Source organism: Callorhinus ursinus, unplaced genomic scaffold (assembly GCF_003265705.2).
Source record: "Callorhinus ursinus isolate GAN/ISIS: 27379988/994484 unplaced genomic scaffold, GSC_fseal_2.0 scaffold27, whole genome shotgun sequence".
In the NCBI taxonomy this organism is placed as follows: domain Eukaryota; kingdom Metazoa; phylum Chordata; class Mammalia; order Carnivora; family Otariidae; genus Callorhinus; species Callorhinus ursinus.
The window spans coordinates 12,359,978-12,370,175 of NW_027397089.1; the positions used below are offsets into that span (position 1 = coordinate 12,359,978).

At 36.9% G+C, this 10,198-nt stretch overlaps 1 protein-coding gene across 11 annotated transcripts in view; it reads left to right on the forward strand.

The window, feature by feature from the left end:
* ABCC9 (ATP binding cassette subfamily C member 9) overlaps positions 1–9,870 on the forward strand; it is a 136,510-nt gene extending 126,640 nt beyond the window's left edge. For 7 of the 11 annotated variants that reach the window (XM_073877864.1, XM_073877865.1, XM_073877862.1 and 4 more), the window contains 3 exons: positions 2,670–2,803; positions 3,966–4,028; positions 8,554–9,870. In XM_073877864.1, coding sequence (XP_073733965.1) covers positions 2,670–2,803; positions 3,966–4,028; positions 8,554–8,691 — 335 coding nt within the window. In that variant the 3' untranslated portion in view covers positions 8,692–9,870. Of the gene's footprint in view, positions 1–2,669; positions 2,804–3,965; positions 4,029–4,693; positions 4,870–8,553 lie in introns of all 11 variants that reach the window. The other 4 variants (XM_073877866.1, XM_073877868.1, XM_073877869.1 and 1 more) reach the window with 2 other exon arrangements.
* The last annotated feature ends 328 nt before the right edge of the window (positions 9,871–10,198 follow it).

A 10,198-nucleotide genomic window follows, 5' to 3' on the forward strand; every position in this document is an offset into this window, starting at 1 on the left:
TTTTATTTTATTTTATTTTATTTTATTTTATTTTATTTTATTTTATTTTATTAGAGGAAGAGGGCGCAAGAGGGTGAGTGGGGGCGCAAAAAAAACAATACCTTTTTTGATTTTAATTAAGTCCCACGGGGAAGGCCTCCCACAAACAAATTGAGATAGCATGTCTTTAAAGATAGTTTTATTGACCTTGACAGTGTTAGACTATGGGAGCAATTCCAGGGATCTGGATGAACTTTCCCATCATGATTTTGATGTCTTTCATGGCGAGCCAAGCAAGTCTACTTGAGAAATTGATACTGCATATAGGGGGAGAGAGAGAATCTCAAGCAGTCTCGATCTCATGACCCTGAAATCATGACCTGAGCTGAAATCAAGAGTTGGATGCTTAACTGACTAAGCCACCCAGGCACCCAAGTGGTACAGGTCATTTGAATCAGAATATTTCCTTGTGGTCATTCTACTCATGTGATTGACATGACCCCTGACTCCCAGTAAATGGGTAGGAGGATTGAAGAGGCTACTAGGTTCAGAGTAGTCGGTACCATGTAGGAGCAGGCAGTTTCTCCACATTGGCAGCCATTTTCTTTGTTGCCAGAAGGGCCTATTCCTTATATTTATGTGACATAATTTTGTGAAGACATTATTTTCTATGACTTTGCTGCAACCTCAGTTTTAGCCACCTGCGTAAGAGATAAAACATGTACTCAAACAATCAGATATAAATTTAGTCCCAGAGGTAGACAATTTCTAGCAAATAACTGATGACAGAATAAAACAACAACATGAATAAAGAACTTGATTAACAAAACAAAACAATAGAAAGTACACAATGCAGTCTTTAATTCATAAAAATGATGAATATCTATAATTTTGGACTTTTGCTTCCTTTGATAAGGAAAATCTGTGTCCTAAGATGGCTGACAGAGCCAGTGAGAGAGTCCCAGTCCTTGCCCCAGGGCTCTTCTGGGTTCTTCTCCCTGCCCTGCTTTGCGCACATGCCGAAAGTGCCAAGTATGCAGAAGTGGAAGTGTATAAATTGCCCCTGTTGTTTGTGCTTGGGGCTCAGACCTTTGGAGACCACTCTTCTCTGAGCCCGCTGGTGTTAAATAAACCTGTTCTCCAAGATCTCCGAGTGCTGCTTGGTTCTTCCGTAAGGTGATCCAGTTCAGGTTCTGTAACACCTTCAAATCTGAACTCATTTAGGAAAGCAGTCAGAAAGATAAGAGTTGGTTGATATTCTACTTTTAATACATAATATGTAGCTGCCATGTTGATTGTGTTGTTTTGGCATCTAGAAAAAAATCAGCTCACAAAATAAAGTATGTTTATTTGGGAAGGAGGATCTACTCAAAAACAATACCTTTTTTGATTTTAATTAAGTCCCACGGGGAAGGCCTCCCACAAACAAATTGAGATAGCATGTCTTTAAAGATAGTTTTATTGACCTTGACAGTGTTAGACTATGGGAGCAATTCCAGGGATCTGGATGAACTTTCCCATCATGATTTTGATGTCTCTCATGGCGAGCCAAGCAAGTCTACTTGAGTAATTGATACTGCATATAGACCCTTCTCCTGTGATATTTAGAGACACTCACACCTTCAGTAGTTGGGAATACAGGCAATTATGACGTTGTAGTCCTCTTCCTTCACACAAAAGATGTATGCACCTGTTTTGAATCATGGGCACAATGTTTAAGGGTTATGGTACAGTGTAAGCAACAGGGGATTATATTTACACTATGTAATTGAATGTTGTTTATGTTCATTGTCTTCATAAATATTACATCAATTGCTTGATAAAGATCTGGTTCAGGCCAATTCTGGTGAAAAACATCCATCCTCTCTTGCACCCTCCTTATTTATTATGTAAATTAAAATTTAGAGAATAAAGGCATGGCCCCCAAGCCTGAAAAATTACAAGAATCTGATGCAATGAGAAAATAGAAAACAGAAATTTATCCCTAGGACTCTACTAGGAAGTGTTTGAATTCTAATAAAATAGATGTTTTGAAAACAGAATTTATCTTAAACTCACAAGAGGACAGTTTATGAAATGTGGATGGAAACCAAAAAAGAAAAAGAAAATGATAATGAGGATCTAACATTCATTTATCCATCCAACAATGTTTTATTCAGCTCCTATGTCAGATACCAAGTGCTGAGGATACATTGATGAACAAAAATAAATCCAGTCCTTAACCATGTGGAACTTACAGTCCAGTGGGATGGTATAATGAAAAGAGAATGGACGTTGGAGTCAAGAATGTTCTGTTTCTTATCAAGCTCTACTGCAAATTAGCTGTGTGATCATGGGCAAGCCACTTCATTTCTCTGGGCCTCAGATAATTATGTTAAATAATCTCCTTAGATAATTATATTAAATAATTAAATAACCTCTAGGGTCTTCCAGTTTTCAAAATGCCTTACCAGTATTTTATATCCTGCTATAAGGAGGTAATTTACCACCTTTTGTCAAAAATAGGATGGCCCAGGATCATCTTCATTTTCCCAAAGTTAAATTCCTCTTTGCCTTTCCAGTATGAAATCTTTGCAGCAGTACAGTGAGATCCAGTATCCTCTTGTGGGACATTCCTATTTTTCCCTACTTTGCTCAAGGAAAATGTTAGTAGCATTTTAGTGAAATCCTTGCTTCTCTCTCTGATGTAGATGCAGTTGTCACCGAAGGTGGGGAGAATTTCAGTGTTGGACAGAGACAGCTGTTCTGCCTTGCTAGGGCCTTTGTCCGCAAGAGCAGCATTCTTATCATGGACGAAGCCACGGCTTCCATTGACATGGCCACGGTGAGCGCATTACTATACTTCTTAAATTGAGGAGCTGGGGAAATGCACATGAAAATTACAACTTAGTTTTTCTCGCTTGGGTTCAAAGTCCTCAGTACTGTTGTTTCAGTGCCTTCTCATTCATCTCTTTAATCAATTGATGATAACACACTGAGAATTAAAATAAAGGAGAAACGACAATCTACTGCCAGTAAACATAAAATAAATTGGCCATCACTTTTTGATAAATTCTTAAAACAGTATAATTCCAGTGCTCAGTTGACAAGAGTACTGTACTGTATTCAAGCGTTCAAGTCTTATACCATGGAAGTTATAAAATGAAGTATGCAAATCTCTATTTAATAGAAATTGCTAACCAAAATCAATCATTATTTTCTAAAGCAATTTGAAGAAGGATTCACTAGAATTAATAATGATCTTCTCAATGTGTTCATGGTAATGAGCCAGAAACTTTGCCTTTTGAGAGAAATTATTTAAAACTGTTAAATATGCCAAGAAGGATCTGTCTAGAAGGCTATGATTGAGTGGAGAAAATGTCACATTAAGCCACAAACTATAAGCGTGAGCACTTAATGTTGTTCTTATACAAGTTAACTTGATATTAAAAGTTTGGCATCAGAAAGGACAAAAATAAAAAACATCCACAAACATGATATTTTCTTGCTGCACACTCTAGATTGGGTAAAAAATATCAAAAAAGCTGAAACAGTTTCAAGATTATTAACAGCGTATTATATATGGAGATGCTAATTTGACATCATTTTTTTCTGTTAAGACTAATCAGTTATACAAAGTTATAATTTAAAGTAATAAAATAGTTTCTAATTAAGCCAGTTCACTAAATACATACGTACATCAAAATTAGTATTAATTGCTAAGGATTTACAATATTTACAATTTACAATAAAGGTTATTATAATACAGCCTCAGTAGAGATGGGAGAGGAAGGGAGAATGGAGCATATGGAGCGTACAGAGCCCAGCAGAAGCTTGCTGTGGGGACTGCTCCCTGTCGCACCTTCCAGAGAAGACAAGAGCTGGGAGTTCCCAGCAGGGATTGAGCCTGGGGGGGCGGGGCGGTCTTTGCTCTTGGGGACAAAATAGTGTGGAGAGAAAAAGGACTCCAGAGAAAATTCAGACTTAATTTATTGATTTTTTGGCAGGAAAACATTTTGCAGAAAGTGGTAATGACAGCTTTTGCAGACCGCACCGTTGTTACAATAGCTGTAAGTATTGGAGACAGGGTTGATTTACTCCTCTTTGGTTTTTGTTCCAAGATTCAATAATCTTTATTTTGAGGCAATTCAAGTATATGTGTGTTGAATTATGTATTTCTCTGCCAATGTTTCTGTATCTGTGCAAAACAAAAAACCAAAACAACAACAAAACACAGCTATGCTTCTGAAAGCCTTTATATTGTTTTTCCCCCCCAAACTGTTCTACCTAGCTCCCCTAATTTACAGTGATGGGATATCTTAAATCTAAGGATTCCAGCAGGAATGCCTGTGTTTTTTTTTTTCACCAGATACAGATGGTAATTCATATGGGATAATTCTCTTTTCAATAATTCTTCGACATGACTACCAATTCTGCTACTGCTTACACTTAATTTCTGTTCCTAATCACCTGTTTAAAAAAAGAAGGCAATGAGATACATCACAGCTGAGGTAGATACTTTCTCTGAGCACCAATCCAATTGAAGAATTGCCCAAATCTTTGTAATTGTAATAGCTTAACTTACAGTAGGCCATGGTTTTCTTCTTCCTCTTTGCGGGTGGATGGATTCTTGCTCACGTTTAGGCTTAATGTTTAACAAGAACTTTTTTAAATGAATCACCTGGACATTTTCCCCTTGCTGATTCTCGTCTTTCCATTTCTCTTTTCTCTCCAGCACCGTGTCTCTTCTATTTTGGATGCAGGTCTTATTTTAGTCTTCTCTGAGGGTATTTTAGTCGAGTGTGATACTGTTCCAAACTTGCTCGCCCACAAGAATGGCTTCTTTTCCACTTTGGTGATGACCAACAAGTAGACCATCATCAGCTACTCTGCCAACTGTCCCATCCTCTGGTAGTTATCTTAAGGGCATCCCTCTCAGCCAGGCAGGGCTAATGCAGTGATTAAAGGGGGTGGTGCGGTGAGAGAGCTACCTACAGAGTGTTCTCACATAAATCAGCTCAACCAGCTGATTTAGTTATGTTCAATACCGAATGAGGCGCATGCATAATTTTCTAATATATATATATGGAAGAGATAGTATTTACAAAAACCCAAGAACCAGGTTCACCTCTGTTGTAAGGACCAATTTCACTCTTCTTTGGGGGATATATTGTAAGTGTCCTTAAAATACTGTATGTGTTCCTTACCTGCCCTGAAGAGTGCATTTTTTTAATTTACAGAATTATTTTGGTTTAACTGTTGAATACTGGGAGCTATGTATGGAGTGCTTGCTTATGCTTCCATTTTTGTGAATGATGCATGGAAAAAGAGCACCCTTTGAAGTGCAGCGTTTTTTCAAGTGGCAGGAAATCAGGGCCCACCTTCTGTACACCGGGCCTAAATAAAGAAAAAAAACACTTTTCTCTCACTTTCCCAATGAACTCTGCCCTGGAGGAGAGTTACCTGATTAAGTCATTCATACTAGAGTGTGAATGATTTAATGGGTGAGAGAACTGGCTAACTTGAAAAACAGTTCTCTAATATTTTCAAGAATTTTATCACTGGAGAAGGTAGGGAGATAGTTGGGGGTGGGGGAGAAAGAACGGACTGGTAAAGGGGGGAAGCAGACCCTTGCATACTCAAAAGACTAGTTTTTCCTCTCTTCTGCACGAAGCATGATATTGTTGAATGGCCCCATTTAGTTTACACCTGGAAGATTACTTGAGCAAAATTTGTATTTTTAACCAAAAAATTATGTTCTCTTTCTTGTCCACCTACCTTCACTGAATACTTTTCCATAGACTTTTCCATAGACTCATTCTTCAAGACCGGAGGGGGCCACTAGGAACCTCCCCACAGGGACACAGAAAGCCATGGGTAGGATGAATTACTGTGGGACCAACTCCTCTTGCCAGGCTCTAAACAGACAGAGACACCAGCAACCTGTGGAAGAACCCTTGTAGAATGACTCTCAGTTCTGCTAAACAGTAACTGTTCCCTCTTCCCTGCTAAAAGTTGTTCTGTTAATTTTGTTAACTACCACTGAAAATTGTGAAAGAACTTCAAAAGATAACTTTCTCTGGCTTCTAAAAGGAAGCTTTCATGCACCAAAATAGTGCATGGCATTTATTTATGAAAGTGATTTTTATCGTTCACTCTTGATTAGATTAATTCTCTAGAGCATTTTAAAAATTGCACCAATGCTCTTATAATTGACACCACACTTTCTCAGGCAAAAAGTAATTTGGATTAATGGAATAAGCACCACATATATTTCTTTCTATTGGCCAAGATTTTTTCCATGTTTTTATTTTTATTTCTTAAATAAACATTATTTTAGTATAATAAGGCAATGTTTATAATATTCTATTTAGGGATTTAGAGGCTGGATTCTTTTTTTAGCATCGTGATATAGTTATTGAAGAATTAATCTTTTTTGGAGGGAAAATACGCAGCAGATATTAAACAGTTCAGTAATCTTAAGTTTTTATTTTTTTTTTCCAAATGCATGGGTACACAAGTCACTCTGGTCTTCTCTCAAAGATAAATAAACATTATCCTGCAAATTTTGGTAATTCCTAAATACATATTATTCATTACCAATATTCAGTGAATGATATGGATGTTGGAAATAGTGGTACATGTTCTGAGCTGGCATCTTTATTATCCTCTATATATGTCTTACTTTTCTCCTCTAGTTGTCCCAACTGTGACTGTTTGCTTTTCTGAAAGCATAAGCATTGAGACTACCCCATCTACATGGCCCAGGGCAGATGATAGGCCTTTGGCCCTTGGGATGGCTTTAGGTTGGACTCTGGGTTGTTAGGAAAAGGGGTTTTGGAAAACTGTGTATCAGATAAACAGACAATATTTCTGAGTTTGGCACTCCCATCAGTGTGCTGATGTTTTGACCCACATAGTCCAGCTCCAGTATGGTAGGTAGCCCAGAACCGTGTATGGCTATCGGGCACTTGAAATGTGGGTAGTCCAAATTAAGACATGTTGTAAGTGTGAAATACACACTAGATTTCAAAGACCTGGTACTAATAGAAAAATGTAAAAGATACCATTACTAATTTTTATGTTGGTTATATATTGAAATATTTTGAATATGTTGGGTTAAAATATATTATTAAAGTGGATTTCATGGGGCGCCTGGCTGGCTCAGTTGGTAGAGCATGTGACTCTTCATCTCAAGGTCATGAGTTCAAGCCCCACATTGGGCATGGAGCTTATGTTAAAAAAAATCAACTGTATTTAATATAACTTCACACAGATTTCACCTGTTTATTTGTGCCTTGAAAAAGTGGCTTTTAAGAAATTTAAAATTAGATGTGTCTCACATTTGTAGTCCACATTATATTTCTACTGCACAGCACCTATCTTACCAAGAAAAGTAAAAAAGGCCCATGGCACAGATTTTTCCCTTGTAAATTTTTAAAAATAAAAAATAATTTTAACTGACATTTAGTATGTGCTTGTATGTGTCAGACAAGGTGCTGAATTCTTTTTACATGGATTATGTCATTTGATCCTCACCACCATTCTGCGAGGCAGGTGATTATTACCATCATTTTATAGATGTGGAACTTGAGGCATACAAAAGTTGAGTTTGCCGATCAGGATTGCACAACCACACAGGTAGGGAAAGCAAAATACATACCCAGTCTAACTTCAGAGCCTGTGCTCTTTTAACCATTATGCTAACAATGGCAGGTGAGCAATCCTCGAAGGTAGCAGATACTCCTTACAAAACAATTTGATAGCAGGGTGGAAATATCTCATGCTTTGAACTTAATAAGCCTGATTTTATGCAGGAGATCTATGTGATCTCCTGTTTTTGCTTTATCTCTATGAGCCACAATGGTCTCGCACATAAAAGCAGAGAAAGAAAACACCCACATTTGAGGAACATTTTGATGATTAACAAGTATGTGTGTGGCGTACCTAATGTATAATATATGCTCAATAAGTGGTAGCTTGTTTTATTTATTTATTTATTTATTTATTTATTATTAATTACTAATCCCAAAGCTTCTCTCCAAAGGGTACCAGGAGAAAAGAAAGAACAAGTGTGTGGCAATAATCTCTAAAGACTAAGAGCGGGCTTGTCTGAAGTCCTGGATAACCCATTCTAATAATGCATGCCAGAATGGAGTTCCCCATATTGTGTTCCCAGAATTGAACCACCTTCCAAGGCTCTTCAAATTGTGTGTTAGCCCACGAATTAGTTGACTCTACCCAAGAGATAATTTTAGTCTAGACTAAACTATAACCCAACTGGTTCACGATGGGTCTTCTTATCATTTAATTATTTGACAAACAAAATTAGCCTCCTTACACTTCCATGAAAGTGCTGAAACTACTATATTAGCTACACTCAATTTAACATAGTCCATCCAAGACCCAGTCACACTCGCCAGTATTTAAAAGTATGTAAATAATGATATGTTAAGTAAGACAGAAAAAGAGGCTGTGCTTCTATTCTAGTACCTCCTAGCACCCCAAGAGAAATAATCAGTGAGATATGCATATTCCATTGCTTTGGCTCATGAAATTTGTAACCTGTACATGTATTTTTTTTTTCACTCGCAGCATCGGGTTCACACTATTCTGACAGCAGACCTGGTTATTGTGATGAAGCGAGGAAATATTTTAGAATATGACACTCCAGAAAGCCTCTTGGCTAGGGAAGATGGAGTTTTTGCTTCTTTTGTTCGTGCAGACATGTGAAGGGATGTCTTAAATCGATACATGGATTTAAAATACTGCAGTCATAACCTACTTAATCGATCATCAGCTTGACCTTCAAAAAGTGACATCTTAAATTTTTACACTTTTGTAAAGCATATTTGTTGTGTTGTGGGACTTTGTAATTAGTTACAGTGTCACTTTACCAATGAATATTGTATTTCCTATGTTGATATTTCTTTTTTGTGTTGTTTTCCAAGATCTTACTGCTTAATATGTTCATTACTGATGATTGTCTAATGATTAAGCCACTTTACCGTTAAGAATAGCAGGCTGTATGAAAACATGTAAGCTACTTTAAGTGGTAAGTCAGCAGCTATAATTTCTGATAATTTTAAGGCTGGTAAATACCTCTCAGGCATAGAAGTCACCATGAGTATTCAGTATGGTTATACTCTTATTTGGAAGAATGTGTTTTCCGTTTTGTTGGTGTCCCCAGATGTTATTGGAAGAGGAATAAGAGGTCAGGTTTTCTAATCAGTGAGAAAAGAAAACACTCAAAGCTATTATCTACCGGATGAAAATATTCTCTGTGTTCATTACCATTAGTAACAATACTGATGCTTCCTTTAACAGTCTCTTCCTCATCTAAATTGTTTCCTGCTACCAAGAAGTCATTTATGGTAGCTTTGGAAAGCCAAAGCCTTAACCAGAAAGATCATGGGAGAAGTTTGGATATTTGAAAAATTATACTCAAGGTTCCATGTTTCCCTGTCCAGTCAGGACAGAGTTCCTAAGGTATCAGGAATAATGTGCTTTTTCCAGACTAAAGTTCAAAGAGTAAATACATTCAGCCCTTCCATGGCAGGCCAGCTAAAACTCTCTATGGTTTAATTCACCACTAAATGTGTTATGATCCTGAGCCCTAAAATTCCACATTTTCAAGATTCAGGAGCATAGGCAAGTGGCCTCGTTTGCCTATATAAATATATATATGAAACAAGTGTCTATTGGAAGAGTATACTTCTTTTTGACATTTCTGCCCAGTGGTGTCACACGTATATCCATTTGGTACTGCTCTAACTTTAATGCACGTGTAAAAAAGTGAATCAAAGTGTTATTCTAATTTTAATGTACATGTTAAGAGTGCATCAAATATGGATTGAATATTAGTGTTATGTTTTGTTTAAATATAAATTAATAAATTTTAAAATACTATAAGTTACCTGCATTGTCATACTAAGCAGCCAAAGCTTTCTACTATAATTCTCTGCCCATCTAGTATAAACATCATGGGTTTTCATATGAAGACCGTGTGCTTTGTTAGATTTTGAAGAATTATGATTGATAGAAAAAGAGAATTTGTGCTCCCTCTCTGTAGCTTTTATGTTCAGTTTATTGTATTGTGTACTCACTCTTGGGAAATCTGTAATACTAGTTTATCTGGCATATATGACTGGGCCTTCACCTAAATATAGAGTCCTGATGTTTACCTAAAATAAGTTCCATAAGGATGGACAGATGTGTTCTGTGTCATTTAGCTTGAATT